General features: G+C 38.2%; 1 protein-coding gene across 8 annotated transcripts in view; it reads right to left on the reverse strand.

Annotated features, from left to right (window-relative positions):
- R3hdm1 (R3H domain containing 1) overlaps positions 1 to 17702 on the reverse strand; it is a 138633-nt gene that overhangs the window by 78781 nt on the left and 42150 nt on the right. For 4 of the 8 annotated variants that reach the window (XM_059280934.1, XM_059280937.1, XM_059280931.1 and 1 more), the window contains 3 exons: positions 12159 to 12367; positions 10168 to 10378; positions 1227 to 1316 (listed from right to left, as the gene is read on the reverse strand). In XM_059280934.1, the coding sequence (XP_059136917.1) occupies positions 1227 to 1316; positions 10168 to 10338 (261 nt within the window). In that variant the 5' untranslated portion in view covers positions 10339 to 10378; positions 12159 to 12367. Of the gene's footprint in view, positions 1 to 1226; positions 1317 to 1803; positions 1846 to 10167; positions 10379 to 11871; positions 12041 to 12158; positions 12368 to 17702 lie in introns of those variants that run through there. The other 4 variants (XM_059280938.1, XM_059280936.1, XM_059280940.1 and 1 more) reach the window with 3 other exon arrangements.

Below are 17702 nucleotides of genomic sequence, written 5' to 3' on the forward strand. Positions count from 1 at the left end.
AAAAGTAAGACACATTATATGCATGTCACAACTAACTTTAGTATCTACTGTTCTCTTCAAGATCATCACTTAAGCCATGGGAAAGCAGAAAAGGTTTGCTTGAATCAACAAATGTACAACTGATATTTGCTTCAAAAACATTTGAGACAAAAGTTTTTTTGAGACAGGGATCACTGTTTACCCCTGGGTGGCCTGAACTTTCTATATAGACCAGGACAGCCTACTCAAAGAGTCTCTGCCTCTGCCTCCAGGGTGCTAGAATTAAAGGTGTATCCCACCACTCCTGCATGACATTTCAAATTTTAAAATAGCTGTACAATATGTCATGATTTTTTTTAAATTTGTTTCTTAAATAAGTACTAGTCGTCTTGCTTCTTTAGAAACTTAAAGTCGCCTAAACCCTCTTATGAAGCAGCAGCCCTCACCAGCAGCCCTAGTTATCCCACTGATAATCATCAGCAGAACTGAAAGCCTATTCAGACAGCACCAGACAAAGACAACTTGTAGTTATGATTAACGTAAGAAAAACCAAAGCATTAAAAACAATATAGGCTTCAAACATGGTAATTCGCTTAAATCTCACTACCTTATGTTTTATAAGAACAGACAGAGAAGTATTAGACAACTACTAAAGACTCATGCAAAATGGACACTGGCTTTACTATGCATTCAGGCTAAGAAACTATTAAGCAGAAGTCAAGGTAGTTCCGAGAGAAGCAACAAGAATACAACAAATTCCCAAAACCCAAAATTAAAAGAGGAATTATATCATAATTATAATCACTGAAAATACTTTAATAGTGAATACTTTTTAACAATAACTTACAACTTTCCTTGTCCTACTTTTTTTGAGACAGGGTTCCTCTGTGTAACTCTGGCTGTCCTGGAACTCGCTCTGTAGACCAGGCTGGCCCCTAACTCACAGAGATCCGAAAGGCATGTGCCACTACCGCCATCTAATTTATAACTTCCTTAAAGTCACATTCCTGGGTAATAATATAATCTCAAAAGTTTTCCCAAAAGAAGAATCTCTAGTGTAAGCCTCAGACTGAAGTAGAGTTTTCCTAACTCATCTGGATTTTCATTAACAAGTATTATCAAGTCAGTTTTATTTACCAGAAATGAAAGAATACATTCACACTCAACTTTCATTGACCCATATCAAAGACTGTCTCCAGTTCCACCATGTCTTCAAGTAATTTTTGTTTTGCTTTGTTGTTGTTTACCTGGGTCTCCTGTGATATCTCTGCTGCAGGGAGTGGTGGAGATTCTTCACACACTGCAAGGCTCCGAACTAGCTTTAACTTTGAGCTTGACTAAAGAGAAGTATTTAAAATTAACACTACATTTCATAAATTAGGGCATATTCAAAAGCCCCCTAGAGAGTGTCTAAATTTCTTTTTAGTTTCTGCCACGAATAAAAAAGTAGATGAATGTGTAAGTTAGATATATCATTGAATAGCACTAAAACCCCTTGAAAGTGAAAATAAACAATTTTAGTTTTAAAAATTATAGCAATAGCAAGAATGGGGATAATTCCAATTTCAAATCCAACAAATGGTAAGAAAGAAATTTTTCTCTATAGTTAAAAAACAACAACAACAAAAACCCCCGCCCAGGATAATTAAAAGCAATGCACAAAAGCGACTAGGCAAGACAAAAAAACCAAATAAAACAAAAGAAGCTTTCTGCCCCAAACAAAAGATGAGAAAACTAAACTGAATGTAGTGCTGTATGAAAACAAGAATTCATCAAGCATGAAGGAAGGCCTTGGCATGCCAGCACACCAAATAGTTACTATACCTTAGACCTTTTTCCTGTCTGTCCAAATGACTGCAGGGGCCGCTGAATATATAATAAGAGAGATTTTATTAAATTTCACACTCAAACAGAAAATTTGCTTCTTAATTCATACACCTATACCTCAGAGTTTGCTAAACAAGGAAATCAAAGATGGTTCAGAGAAAGAGTATTGATTCCTCCAGACACACACTGGGAGAAGTTACTAAACCCCTCTGTGGATTGGCATTTTCTTTAAATCAGCAAATTTCTGTATTAAATGAACACAATATGGAACTCTGAAGGTGACTTTTTCATAGCAAAATAAAGTACGTTTCTTCAGTATTTTATAACAACGTTTTCACCAATGTTGGGGTAAGTGGACACACTAAATCACTTAGCAATTTCAATTAGCTGAAGTTAGAAAAGTTTCAACCTCACTAAGGAAATATTTGACTAGTATAAAGACTCAGAATCTATACTGCTTTCATCTCTCATCTGCTGAGCCTTTTCAGTAAAACATGAAGGACACACCACCAGATTCAGTAATGAAAGCTACTCACTAGGTCTCGGGTGAGGCAATGAAGTAGACATGTTAGAAAGAAGGCAGACTTCCAATAAAGGTGGTTAGCACAACCGTCAGATCACTAGTCACACTATCAGAGGACTCACAGAAGCAACTAGCTATAGTCTGTGCTTGAGCCTACAGTGCTGGTAACTCAGACAGACTTTAAACTCTTTCCTTCTCTTCCTTCTTATCTATCATTTCAAATCCAGCTCCTCACAGGGCAGGGACCAGGCATCTATTCTCATTAGTAGTAGGGAGCCAATTAGGCATCAAACACAATACACATTCAAGCTAATCCTCAGGCTACTAAGCTTCACATTTTAAGAAATGGAGAGAGACATTATGTATACTAACATCCCAAAAGACTTATGTGTGAGGCCAACAGAAACACAGGCCAGAGTATGAAAATGTCAAAATCTCTATTTTGGATCTTAAGGCTTTCAAAGATTAAAACACTGTATTCTTACAATTCTGACTCTAGATTACCAAGTTAACAATAAAATCTAAGACACAGAAAGCCAGGTACCAAAAAAAAAAAAAAAAAAAAAAAGGGAAGGAAAGAAGAAATGAAGGAAGAACAGAACTATTGCTTATGGAGGGAAATGGTCTGACTATGTTTGCACAGGGGAGTGTGGCCAAAGAAGACTCCTTGCATGTTGGTGGATTAGTTTCAATGTGCTCTCCACTTCCCCTTGGCCAAGTGGACTTTTCACTCTCTGTAAGTCGTATCTAAAACATGGAAATAAAGAAGACACAGTTCCTGACTGGTCTTTCGGTCTCATAGTCCAGAATCAGTTACAAATTAGTCGAACTGAACCTCAGAGCTTCCGAACCTTAGTCCAGTAACCTCACATTCCACCTGCATACGTATGTGACAGATTACATTCAGATACGGCAGACAGAATTCCAAAGACATTACCCAAGAATAATTCCCCATCCTTGTTCTATTTAATGAAACACAAAGCTGGGCTCTGCTGTGAAGAGCTTTTACAGAAGTAGCTTATCTCCTAGTCAGATGACCCTAAGATACAGATTTAAAAACTGAAGTAAGTCTGCCCCATCAATGAGCCTCTTAAAAGCTGAGTTTTCTTTGGTTGAGACAAAACAGTCAAGTCAAAGAGATTCGAAGGATTCAAATGCACTGCTTGCTTTGAAGATAAAAAGGCTACCCAGGAAACATGGATCTTGTACCAACTTTGGAACTGAAGTCTGCTGGAAAAGGAATGCACCTTGTTGCCTATTCTTTCCAAGCTCTTCCAAAGAGGATCAGGGTGGCTAACACTCTTGATTTTGGCTTTGTCAAACCTTAAGCAGAAAACCCAAATAAGTCTACTGTAAGAGCCTAAGGTGGAGTCATTGCAACTCTCTAAGTTATGTTGATCTGTTATGCAGCAAGAGGAAACAAATATATCATCATATAAGTAAAGTGCCAGAGTGGCATTATTACATCAAATTACTTATTTCTCTTCATTTCAAATAGTAAAAGATATATACTATATGATATATACTAGAAAATCTGCCACATTCACCAGCACACACCACAGAGCAGAGAAAATGATTTCTGCTTATAAAAGTAGATGTCCTTCATTTATTTATTTTCATTCTGTTTAGAGTTTGGCAGCCAGACCTGGCTTTAAATAAGAATTCTTCCAGTTTGATTTACAATCATTTTTTAAAGTGGATTTTATTTATTTGGAGCACATGTTTCACCTTTAGCAGAACCTTATTTTGACAGTAAAAATGTAGCAACTCTTTTAAGCCCCTTACTCATAGTGAGAAATACTAAGTGAATTAGAATTTAGGCCAAAAGACAAACCCCAATTTATTTTATTTTATTGAACATAAAAACAGGTTATAATTCAAAAGTCCAGGGTTATTTCAAATTGGAAAATATTTTCTCTGTAGAAAATAGTAAAAATGATAACATTTCCCAATAAGCCCCTTTAAACCAAATAATAGCTGAATTATACATATAAATATTGATTAGATTTTGGGATACAGAAGAAACCTATCTTCATCGTTCAGAGAGCTAATGTTTTAAGTTGTAAGTGAGATTCATCTTCACCTTCATTGGACAAACCCTAATTTATATAGTTTATCCTGTTTATACCCAAGAGCAGACAGAAACTAGGTGAACAAAAAGTGCAGAATATAGAACATTCTTGATGGACTCTCAGTTTTAAACTGATAAACACACTGGCAGAGACATCAGCTACTAGAGTTTGGAGATAAACTGAGAAAGAGCCAAGTAACCCTCATGTGTATATTGTGTACTAACATCAACTAATTGCCAATCCAATATCGCTCAATTGAGAGGAAATCCAACTTATTTCATGAAAGGAGTCATTTTTATTTATAACCAGTAATTTATTATTATTAGGTTTCAAACCCAGGACTAATGGCTAAGGGGTCCACTTAACATATCAAAGCAGACCTGGCTGCCAGGTTCTCCCAGTATCCCCCAGCCCCTACCTGTTACAGGGTCCTCCTGGCCGGCACACCCCTCCCTATATAATCTGCTGTACCTGGTTCCCCTCTCACCTCTCCTTTCCCCTCCCTGTCTCCTCACATGGCCAGATGAGTCTGGTCATGACCACTCTGGATTCTCCCAGAAGTCCCTGCCTCTGACTATGCTCCCACATATCTATAATAAGCTTTCTCTTCCATCATACCCAGGAGCAGTTATGTCCTTTCCTTTTTATTTTTTTCATTCAGTTACTAACAAAATAAACTGTAACAGTTGAAACTTTTTGACTAATTAAGACCACACCTTGAAGGTTACTAATGTGCACTGCATTTCTGTACAATAGTAAGGATTAAGAGTAATTACGCAAAAGAATAGAATGAATTCAGTACTTAGCTAAAGGTAAAACTAGGGAGTGAAAACAACCAGCGCCAGGCTGTCAATTTCTATCAAAATAAAATAAAACAATGTTTTCTTAAGAGATCTGACAAAAAAAAAAAAAAAAGTCAATAAAGCAACAAGCCAAACAAAACCACCAGTTTAATGTCACCATTTAATCCTTTTGGCCGTAGAATATGAGGTTAAAATCCAAAGGTCTATATTAGATATTTAAGCAAAGTTCCCAAGGAAACGCACAGCCTCGTGGCTTATTATTCCACATATTAAATGAAGACAGAAGAGTTCTTCATTATAATGGTGAATATGTAAAAATTATTCAATGTAAAAAACTATACTCAAGCATTTCTTCATCTCTATGCTTATAAATGTCACCACCATCTGTATATAACCCAAGATCAACTGAAAATAACAAATTCTAGAAATAATTTTAAATAATAAAGTGTGACTTTGGAAAGTGAATTCTAAGTTTTAAAGTGTTAAACTTGTTTAATGTTTATAAAATTCAATAAAAACAAGCCATATAAATACGCTTAAAAGACAAAAGTTATGTTGAAGTTGAAATTTTGGGAATATGTTAAAAAACAAGCTTTATTGCTAAAGAAAAAAACTATCTTTCATGACAACACAGGGAGAAATTTGAGAAGCGGTGTAGCTGTGTTTTAGCTCGTAAGTAACTGATAATAGCAATGACTATAAAGATAATATTGTATAAACTGAGGACATGGCTGCTTCAAGGTATGGTTGAGGAGAAGACTTTTATTGCAGATATGAGAGAGAATGAAGCCAGAGGCAACAGGAAGAGTCCATAGCAGAAAGACAAAGCAGTACACAGAACAAGGCCAGCAGACTGGACCAGGCCATGAGAGGCAAGCCAGAGAGTGAGAAAGGTAGACAAAGAGAGTTCAGGAGGGGTTGGGGATTTAGCTCAGTGGTAGAACGCTTGCCTAGCAAGCGCAAGGCCCTGGGTTCGGTCCTCAGCTCTGGAAAAAAAAAGAGAGAGACAGAGAGAGAGAGAGAGAGAGAGAGAGAGAGAGAGAGAGAGAGAGAGAGAGATATCAAGAAAAGGAGATGGAGAGAGGCAAGAGAGAGGGGACAAAGAGAGAAAGAGAGGAAGACAAAAAAACACATATAGCTGAGATAGTAGCATTGTAGTGGAATGAGAAGCCAGAGAAGTAAAGTCGGAGCTGAAGAGCTGAAAAGAGCCAGGATGCCAGCATGGACTCTGTTAAAAGGTACTTGTGACACTGAGAGACCCTGAAAGGCAGCCTGCTTTGGTATGTTAACAGTTACCACAGATAGCCAGTTTCTTTTGGACTTGACCTGACAAATGTACTTTGCATTTGCTTCATCAGTTAAGAAATCTGTTGCCTATTCTACCACTCTCAGGGATGCCCTGATGTGTTTTGCTTTTTCTTTTCCCTGATAAAGGATTAGCCTATGCTAGATTAAAACTTCAAATGTAGCCAAGATGACCTGGGACACCACATCCTCCTACTTCGGACTTCTGACCATGACTGGCTTCTGTTCCCTCAAACTCTTTGAAAGAAAGCATTGCAAGTAATTCAGAGAAGCACAATGTCAGAGTCTCATCAAGTGGTTTACTACAGAAACAAACTGAACTAACTGCCTAGTTTAATTGATACTGTATGTGGAGAAAAAACATACACATCAGCTAAAATTATGTACCCTGAAAACAGGCCTATTGTAGTATGCTACTGAACTACAGTTATGCCACCTCATGAAAGAATTCCTGAAAATACTTTAGTGCTAAAAATATCTTGGATAAAAGTCGTCTCTGGACCAGCCCTAAACTCCTATACAATGAGCCCTAAGCTAAAGGTTAACTGCCTACCCATTTAACTGCTATCTTGATGCTTCTGTAAACAATGCTTACTTGTTACAGATGTCCAGAGCTGTCTTTCTGTACACGTCACAATTGCCTTTAAAAACTCAAACCAAGTGGAGATCAGGCTCCTTCCCACTAATCTGCTTGGGACAGTCCCATTAGCTGTTGACTTATTCAGGGCTCTAAGGAGTTTTTCTCTTCAGGTATCATAACACTGTGTTAACAAAAAACACTCTTTTACCCCCTAACTGTTACTAATAAAATGTGGGAACAGCCATACTATTGTTTTAAGACAGGTCTCACTATGTAGCTTAGGCTGGTTTTATGGTGAACATCGTAAGATAGACAATTAACCACTCTTCTTATATTTTTGGTTGTGAGCCTAGCCTTTAACGGCTGTGCCATCTCTCTAGCCCAACCACTCTTCCTAAAACAGAGCCATTATTTCTTACTGATGTTTAATATAAACAGAATAGATTACTTTCCAGTTTTCCTATTACTTCAACAAGTTATTTCAACTGTAATAAGTCTTTTGCCAGGTTCCTTTAATGAAGGTATCCTGGTCTTAAAAGTAAAGAAAAAAAAAAAGTCAGCATTCTTATACTGAATAACTTTTAAGGAAATAGTTGAAGACACAGTTTATAGAGACTTTGGTGAATTAAAATAAAAGGAATTCCTCTTTACAGTCAATAAACTATATAGCACATACGGCAAACAATATGGTCATTAAGTACAAAGAATAAATAGTCTTTTAATAAATATTTGTGTTGGTTTTGAGGTGGTAGAGTGTTTGCCTAGTACATGCAAAACCATAGGACTGAAAATTAACTACAGTCTAACTGAGGCTTGGTGTGGTTCAGGAACGTTTCTTGATTATTTCTCAGAGCAAACACAGACATGGCAGAAATGCAGTAATCTGAGTTAATCACTTATTGATAAGCATGACCATGAGAATGTACATTAGATGCAGAACAGAGAGTGTACTGATGTCATTTTTTTTTTTTTTTTTTTTTTTTTTTTTTTTTTTTTTTTTTTTTTTTTTTTGGTTTTTCGAGACAGGGTTTCTCTGTGTAGCTTTGTGCCTTTCCTTGAACTCACTCTGTAGCCCAGGCTGACCTCAAACTTACAAAGATCCGCCTGGCTCTGCATCAAGAGTGCTGGGATTAAAGGCATGTGTCACCACCGCCTAGCCTGAAGTCATTTTTTTAATTAAAAAGTTGTGTATATGTATGTATGTTTTGCCTATATGCATGGCTATTTATTCTCTATTTATAAATATGATGAGTCCCTGTGTGTGTGTGTGTGTGTGTGTGTGTGTGTGTGTGTGTGTGTGTATTGCATGTACATGCACACGTGAATGTCAACAGTGAATGTCAGGTGCTCTATGCTTTCCACCTTACTTTGTGAGTCAGGGCCTCTCAATGAACTGGGCAAACTTGCTAGCCAGCAAGCTCTAGGGGTTTTCTTGTCTGCTTCCACACTGCCTAAGCACCAGCAGTACAGACACATGCCTCCACACGTGGCTTTTACAATGGTGCTGGAGACATGAACTTAGGTCCTCATGTTTGTGCCAGAGACACTTAACCAATTGAGCACCTCCCCAGTTCCTGATGGTTAATCTTAATTTCAATTTTAATGGCTTGAGATACCCAGGATGTCAATAAGGTACACTTCTAGGAGTGTCCATGATGTTGACTGTAAGGGCTCTATCCTAATGAGTTTCTCAGTCTACTGACATAAAACATAAAACTCAGATCCTCTGTTGTGAGGTGAGGAACTGTGAGGGATGGAGTCTAGCTGGAGGGAGCAGGCTGCAATAGGTGTGTGTTTGAAGGGTGTATCTTGGCCAAGGCTGCTTTATGTTAACCTCTTTCTGCTTAGTGGCTGATAAGAAGTGAAGAGCTTTCCACAATGCTTTCCTTCTCTCTGTACTCCTGCTTGCTCCAGGCCTAAAGTCATTGGATCCAGCCAAACACTGAAACCTCTGAAAATGCGTCAAAATAAATGTTTCCTCATTTAAGTTGTTCTCAGGTATCTGTCACAGCCAGGAAAAGCTAACACAGTAAATAAGGCATTAATGTTAAAGATGGCATTTTAGGATGTTTGAGTGGTAGATTTCAAATGAATCGAAACTCTTTCCTATTTGACAGACAGGATCCAAGCACCCTTCCTCTAGGCCAGCATCATCTGTATGTATCATTAAAAGATGGTGACAAAGAGGTTCTTAGATATGAGCCAGGATTCAAGCCTTGTTTAGTGTTCTTATTTCTTAGAACATTCTCTCTGGGACACCTGAGCTGCCACATAATTCATCCAGCTACCTTGGGACTGCCATACTAGACAAATCATGGAAAGGTACACCTAAGGTCTAATTAAGCCAGGGGTCCAGTCATTTCCTCAAATTTAAGTTTCCAATCTCTGCCGAGAATTAAAAACTTTCTCAATCGTTGATTCTAAATTATCATGCACGCACAACAACAAAAGTACTAAGTAACATCTGCCCCTTCTCCACAAGCTTCTTTACTCAGAAATGGCTGATGGATGAGAAAACATTAGAGGGCTGTTTTGGCCAGTAGATCTTCCGCAGGTTTGATCACTATATTTATCTCTCCTCTAAGAGCTCTTAGGTTAAATTCTGATCAATTTCAGCACAGGAAGAGGAGTGAAATGTAAAGGTAGAAAGCCAATAAAAACATACTGGCTACACACACATGTGAAGAATCATATCATGTGAACCATATCAGTGAATCCAAGACCTAAGATTTGGTCCATATCTATCGGTCCAGATAACTCAAAAATAAGTTAGTAAATATGTACCCCAAAAGTCAACTTGCCCTTTTAGAATTGTGAAAAGTGGCTGGGCGGTGGTGGCCCACATCTTTACTCAGGAGGCAGAGGCAGGTGGATCTCTGAGATTGAGGCCACCCTGGTCTACAGAGTGAGTTCAAGTACAGCCAGAGCTACACAGAGAAACCCTGTCTCTCGAAAAACTAAAACCAAAAAGAAAATAAATAAATAAATAAAAGAATGTGAAAAGTGAGTTCCATATGAAAAGAAGCACACTTATACAATGAACATTAGGTATTTATAGCCATGGAGAAAGCTGTTTACCTGCAAATCAATATTGTTGTCAATACAATGTTCATTCTTCTCTGCCAAAATCTTCCCATAGTTTTCTGATTTAATAAGATTTTCAACTCTGGTTGTATCTTTCACTTCTGCCTCCAAATCCTTCATTGTTTCAGTTTCATCTTTTATTATAACAATATCAGACATCCTCATTAGCAAAGGTTATTTTAGAATTCTACAGGGAACTTGAAGCCTTGGCAAAAAAGAAAAGTAATCTTAATTTAGTTTCAAACATTCTTTACATTCAGTTACTACATAATAGTAACTAAGTGACTTTTATCTTCTAAGAATAATGCTGAATGCACATAAACAAAAGCAAAATTCCCACCTTCAAGGATTATAATATTATGGGGTAGATGTTCCTTAAAATGTTACAATATAATGAGAAGAGACCTGAGCCAGATCAAGATGGGAAGTGATGGCTAAATAATGACTTAAGTATAACATTAAAGTATCTTTCTTTAAGGAATACCATCCACATTGTCCCACATCCTCCTGCACTCTGAGTATTCACTATTGCCATACAGTAAATGTCACAGTTTACACCTAGATTCCAAAAATTCCAAGCTTTAAAACTTGCCCTGGCTGGGCAGTGGTGGCTCATGCCCTAAATCCCAGCATTCAGGAGGCAGAGACAGGCAGATCCCTGTGAGTAAGTATGAGGCTAGCCTGGTCTACAGAGCAGTTGCAAGACAGCCAGGGCAACAAAGAAATCCTGTCTTGAAAAACAAACAACAAAACAAAACCAAAAAACAAAACCAAAAGAAAAACAAAAAAAATTGCCCTGATTTAATTAAAAGAATAAAAAAGAAACATTTTATACAAAGCATATTTGTGAGTCAGGGTTAACAATTGTTTTATAATGTGAATAAAACATTAACGTCTTTTGACTCATGTGATTCAATGCCTAACAACACGTATAATCATACACTCTAGCAAATGAACTTTCTAAGAATCAATGACCAGGACTCATGGGGGCTCACAGAGTTTGGGGAGCCTGTAGGGGTCTGATTTAATTCCTCTGCATATATGTCATGGCTAAATGGCTTGGTGTTCTTCTGGGAGTGGGGAAGTCGCTGACTCTTTTGTCTACTTATGGGACCCTTTTCCCCCTTCCAGCCTGGTCTTATTGTAGCATATTATGTATGCTGTGTTTGGTTGATGTCCCTGAAGGCCTGTTTTTTTCTGAGGGGAGAGGGAGGGAGAGGAAACTGCATTCGGGATGTAATAAATGAGAGAAGAATAAAAAAATAAATAAATAAAATGACTTTCTGAGAGATCACAGACATTAGCATATTTAATGTAAGCAGTGAATTTAAGAGAAAAAGTGGGAATTTCATCCCAGATATCAGGAACAGGAATATATCAGAGATTAAGCAAAAGCTAGAGGTAGAGACACACGGAAAGTGGGTCAAGGAGGTATGGAAAACAGTAACTACGAAATCAAGGAGTGGTTGGTTTATGAGACCCACTGTAAAATTCTTTCAACCTTACTATACTTTTGACAGTTTTCATAAGAAAGTCGGTTTGAAAAAAAAAAAAAAACTACCAGTAAACTTGTCTTGTCTTCTCTTTAACAAGCTGGAAAATTATAGGGTCCCCCACTCATAAAAGCTTTAACAGTTAAATACAAGTAAGCACATCTGAAAGCTGAAAAAGAAATAATTTGTAAAATCATAGACTAACCTGAACTAAAAAAGCAAAAACAAAACCATCTCTTATTTAGGCAGGGTGGCAGTCCAGCACTTGTGAGAAGGAGGGGCTGACCCACCAGAGACCTGAAGTAAGGTAAGTTTGGCAATTTCCTAAGGTACTCAAGCAAGCAACCAGAATGCTTTCTGTAATTGATCCCAAGCCAGAAGTTCACTGCAGAGAGAAGGTCAATTGGCTAAGGAAGACATTCCGACCCTTCCATTTCTTTAGAAATGAACTGTAAAGAACACTGGCTACACAAAGAAACTGACGAACATTACCTGCTGTGTCCTATGAATCTGGGATTGTGGTGTTCCACAAAAATAAAATAAAATAACCCAAGGTTGCTTTTCACAGCTGTCAGCCAGGATGTCAATTGTATTGAACCAACAGTAATCTGGCGGGAGGAGTCCCATGTCCTTGTCACCACTGTAGATTCCTGGGCTGAAATGGACTGTCTTGGATCAAATATATCATACCTTTCAGTGGCCTAAAATGAAAACAAACAAAAAACATTTAAAAAAAATAACAAAAACAAAAAAACCAACCAGAACAGGAAAATGGAATACTCCATAGTAATTTAGAAATCAAAAAGCTATTGTTGATGGTTGTATTACTTTCTTGTCTTAAACCATGGTCAGAATACTTATAATTCTGAGATGTATTAATTATACAAACCAAAAGAGTCACCTGAGACAACAGAGCTAATCTAAAGGGCCGAGAGGGGAGAGAAGAGGAAGAAAGAAATATGCAATATGGTTAGCGAAGCAGGGAAGATGGCAGCTCTTACTTCAGGAATCACTCAAAATTCCAAGAGCTATGGTTTTACCTAGAACAGAACTATGGATTTAAGACTGTAATTCAGGATAACAATAGATATCTTGGAGCTTTAAAAGAATAAAGGCTGTAATAATCCACTTAACATTCCCAAAGAAATCCACTGTGCCTGCTAAAAGAAAATGTATATACACGGTGGAAAGATTTAGTAACATCTATAAAAACAATGAATGCCCAAATTCTCACCATACTGTATTTAAAACATTTTTAAAAAATTATTTAGGGTAGTGGTGACGGTAATGTGTGCCACAGCACACACCTGTGGAGATCAGATGACAACTTGCAGGTTCTCTCTTTCCTCCTGGTGAGTTTCAGGGGTTTGAACTCAGGTTGTCAGGCTTGGTGCCTTTACTCACTTACATCTCACTGGCCCTCCCATGCTGTATTTTTAAAGTCAGTTTTATTTTGTTTGATGCAAGTGAAAGTTATAAAGCAAGTAGAAAATACTGAAAAAGATCACGTGACTCTTCCAATTTCCTTTGACAGTTATACTGTTGATAAACAGAATAATATAATTTTAGGTAAAACTGAGAACAATGAGATCTAATACTGAGCACTAATGGTAACACAGTTGTGCATGCATGATAGAATGATTCACATCTTGTATGAACTCTTCAAAAACTGCTTTAAAATAAAAGCATTTATGAAAATCAAAATTACCATGAAATTTTATCATACATCAGTCAGAATGGCCAAGATCAATAAAACAAATGACAGCTCCTGTTGATGAAAATGTAGAGTAATTGGAACACTCATCCATTGCTGGTAGGAGTGCAAACTTGTACAGCCATTATGGAAGTCATGTAGTGGTTACTCAAGAAGCTGGGAATAGAGCTACCTCAAGATCCAGCTATACCACCCTTGGAATCCCCAGGTACTCTACATCCTACTATAGAGACACTCCCTCATACATGTTTATCAGTGCTCTATTCATCCATAATAGCCAGAAAATGGAACCGCCTAGACACCTATCAGCAAATAAATGGATAAAGAAAATGTGGTACATTTACACAATAGAACATAATTCAGGCGTTAACAACAACAAATCTGCTGGGCGGTGGTTCCAGCACTCGGGAGGCAGAGGCAGGTGGATCTCTGTGAGTTTGAGGTCAACCTGATCTACAAAGTGAGGTCCAAAACAGCCAGGGCTATTATACAGAGAAACCCCGGCTAGAAAAAGCAAAAACAAAACCACCAACAAAATCATTAAACTTGCAGGTAAACGGATGGAGCCAAAAAACCATCCTGTGTGAAGCAACCCAGACCTAGGAGAAATATGGTATATATTCTCTTATATGTGAATGTTAGCTCTCAATTCTTCAATAGGCATGCTACAATCCATATAACCACAGAGGTTAGGTGAATAAAGGTCTAAGTGGGAGTTAAGGCTGTCCCAAGGAAGGGGAAACAGAATACATAGTCATGGAAAAACAAGGCCAACTAGAACAGGAGGATTAAATGAGGAGGAGAGAAAAGGAGGTAAGGATAGGAATATGGGGAGGGACAACTAACACTAAGGGCCATTTGAGGGGTTGTACGGAAACCTACTACTGTAGAAGCTTCTCTCTCTCTCCATATATATACGGATGAATGAAATCTAAATGGGGTCACCAAATAACAGGGGAAACAATGCTTTACCTATACATCTTTTGCAACCAAGAGCAATGTCCAATGCCAGGAATGGGTTACAGCTAATTTGAGTTGCTAGCCAAAGGGTCCCTATGAAAACCCCAAAACAATTCAGGCTATTTGCCAAGGCTATTGGTTGCTCTTCACAAATTGATGATAAGGCCCTATTACTGAAGACAATACTTATATACCTCATTGAACATGGAGAAGTTGAGCTGGTGCTGAAGTAGAGCCTTCACCCCTACTGATTAGTATTCAAGGTACTAGCAGTTACTCTGAGGGACAAAGGTAACCATCAACCTAGCTACACACCCTGCAGTCCACAATGGTGATGGGCTGGCAATGTTATGGTGGTGTAATAGTGGCACAAATGTGGAAGTAACCAACCACTCTCTAATTGAATTTAAGGTCCACTCCATGAGATGAACCCCATGCCTGACCCTATTCAGGTGGCCAAGAACATGAGAGTAGATAGGGTATAGGTTTAGATATACTGTTTTCCAGTAGAGGAAAATAAACACTAGAACCCATGGAATATGTACGTAAGCATGGGAAGGGGTTGCTGGCCTGGGGCTAGGCTCCTAAGGGCCTATCATTGTAAGACTTCTAAGTGAACATTAAAATTCATAGCGGAGAACTGGAGAGATGGTTCAGGGGTTAAAAGCACTTGTTGCTCTTGTAGAGGACCAGGGTTCAATTCCCAACACCCACACAGCAGCTCATAACCTGCTGGAACTGCAGTTCCTAGGAGTTCCAAGGCCCTTTTCTGATGTCTGTGAGCACCAGGCACGGACATGGTACATAGACATACATGTAGGCAAAACACTTATACATGAAACACCAACAAATAAACCACCATTTTGGTTTTGGGAATCTGTTACTTTGGTCACTTTTCTTGTTAGCTTTTTATTATTTTCTGCTACCGTACTATAAACTTTAGCTTTACATGAAAGAAAAACTCACAGAAAAGAGAGCAAAATTATTTATAATTTACCCTCCAGTTTGGATAACTTCTTACTCAATATAAGTAAAATACTATGATCTGACTTTGCTATTCTTTTTATTATTAAAATGACATAAAATGAGAATTCTCTTTTGTTTCATACTCACAGGGGACAAAGGATGTTTTGAAATTAGAACTGAGAATTTATTTTTCAATTCCTTACAGTTACTCTACCTTGATATAATCTTTCTTGTCACCACGATTTAACAGTCTGCAAAAGCCTTACAAATAAAATGCTGAGGGGCCTTTCTAACATATTTGTCAGGTCCAATGAAACTCATTCCCAATCTCTGGCATTTAGACAAAAATCAGCATTCCCTCAGGGACCTGGGAAACTAGTTCCCACTTTCCAAAAGGAGTCATTCTCCTTATCTCTAGCAAAAGGGACAAATGGCTCTTCCATTAACACATGCCTATGGTGCCCACCATCATTTCAAGGCCCATGCCAGCCTATAGGCTTCCTTAGTCCCTACAAAGCCTCCTGCCCCAGCAAACAGGCTCCCTCTTTCCAGGTGCCCATTCCCTTTTAATTCTCAAGATGTTTCCCATTTACTTCTCTCTGCTTTCCTGAGAAAAACAGCCTGGGCGGTTTGCAATGAACTTTTCCCATACAGAGCAGCCATTGCTTTGCTATACCACTTTCATTAGGAGAGTCAAATCAGCAACTTGGTTTAGTTGGGAGGCTGGGCCCCTTGGAAGTCCATTTATGCCCTACCCAGAGGTTTCAGCCCCAGATGTATAAAGTGAGGACACAACTGTTCCAAGGTATGGTTGAGGAGAAGATTATTATTGCAGATTTGAGGGAGAGTACAACCAGAAGTACTTGGCAGAGTCAGAGCAGGTATGGAAAGTAGTAAACATGGCCAGCAGAATGGACCATGCCATAAGAAAGAAAGAGGGGGAGAGTAAGAGAGGAGAACCAAGAGAGAGAGCAAAGAAAGGAAGACAAAAGTGAAGGAAACATGGCTGAAATGGCAGGGTTATGTGGGCATCCGAAGCTGGGAGAAGGGAAGTCCATGAGCATGGGAGAGGTTAAGTGATGGCTCTTCTTGACAGGGAAATGTCAAGTATGAAAGGGCACACTTGTAATTCCAGTGCTGGCTATTTACTGCAGAGAACATGGAGAACTTTGTGGAAAGAGTTTAGCTATTGGCAGATGAAGGCAAAGGATAATATAATGAAAGGTGAGGTAATCACTTCCTAATACATCTCTGCTAGTTATGGCAGAATGTCTCTGGCTTAAGTATGAACCTATTACAACACAAGTTACTGCAAGACTTCAATGTCTGTTCTAAATGCAGGCCTAAAATAAACCAGGCTGTGAAGAGATCTTTTGGTAGATAGTAACCTCTCCTTTAAATACTATATGAGGTAAAAAACAAGACTAGCCTTACCATCACTAAACTTCAGGAAATAAACAAGAATGAAGAGTATTCCTGAGATTCAGATTCTTGGACAGTTGTAGATAAAGTGAGAGGAAAGCTCAAGATAACCAGAATCAAAGAAGAGAGAACACATATTTTCTTCTGTTTCCATACTGAGTTTGAGTTGATTCAGATTCATTCCATAAATTGTAACCCTATATTATTTATTTGGAGATGCTGTAAGGTACAGAACCAGCCAGAGAGAACTGATCAGTGAGTGAGACATCTGTTTATCCAGTCTTTTGTTTTGTTTTGTTCTTTGTTTTTGGAGACAAGGTTTCTTCTGTGTAGCTCTGATGTCCTGAACTCACTATGTAGACCAGGCTGACCTCCATCCTAGGGATCCACATGCCCCTACCTCCCAAGTGCTGGGTTTAAGGTGTGCATCACCATTGCCCAGCTAATTATCCAGTCTTAATCTCAGAGTTATCTCATAAATGAGAGTTTATTATTTCCCTAATAAAGGACATTATATTTTTATCAAGTTATTAGAAACAAGTATTTATAATGAAGAATTTGGCTGGCTTTTTTACCTGGTTTTTCTAGAATAATGGAAATGTCTTTTTCATTCATGGTGGACCTGGTAAGTTTATTCCTCTGAGGTGACTCATGTGGGCCTCTGAGCAGTTTATTTAAGAAGCTGATTCAAGATGGGCACTAGGCTAGTCTCCTCTTATGCTTGAAGGCTCACAGCATTATATATAAAAGGTTATCACCATATCAGTATAATCAATCTCAATCTTCTCCTTCCCTTCTTCTGCTGGAATTAAAGGCATGAGGCACCACATCTGGATTACTGTTTCTTTAGTCAAGCATTTCTCATGCTATTAATGTGTACATATCTGTTTTATGCTAATCTGCAACTGTAAACACTCAACTTTGTATGATAATTTAGCTAGACTCTTGATGTGGTATTCCAAAATTTAAAAATT

This window comes from Peromyscus eremicus, chromosome 15, assembly GCF_949786415.1.
Source record: "Peromyscus eremicus chromosome 15, PerEre_H2_v1, whole genome shotgun sequence".
Taxonomy (NCBI): Eukaryota; Metazoa; Chordata; class Mammalia; order Rodentia; family Cricetidae; genus Peromyscus; species Peromyscus eremicus.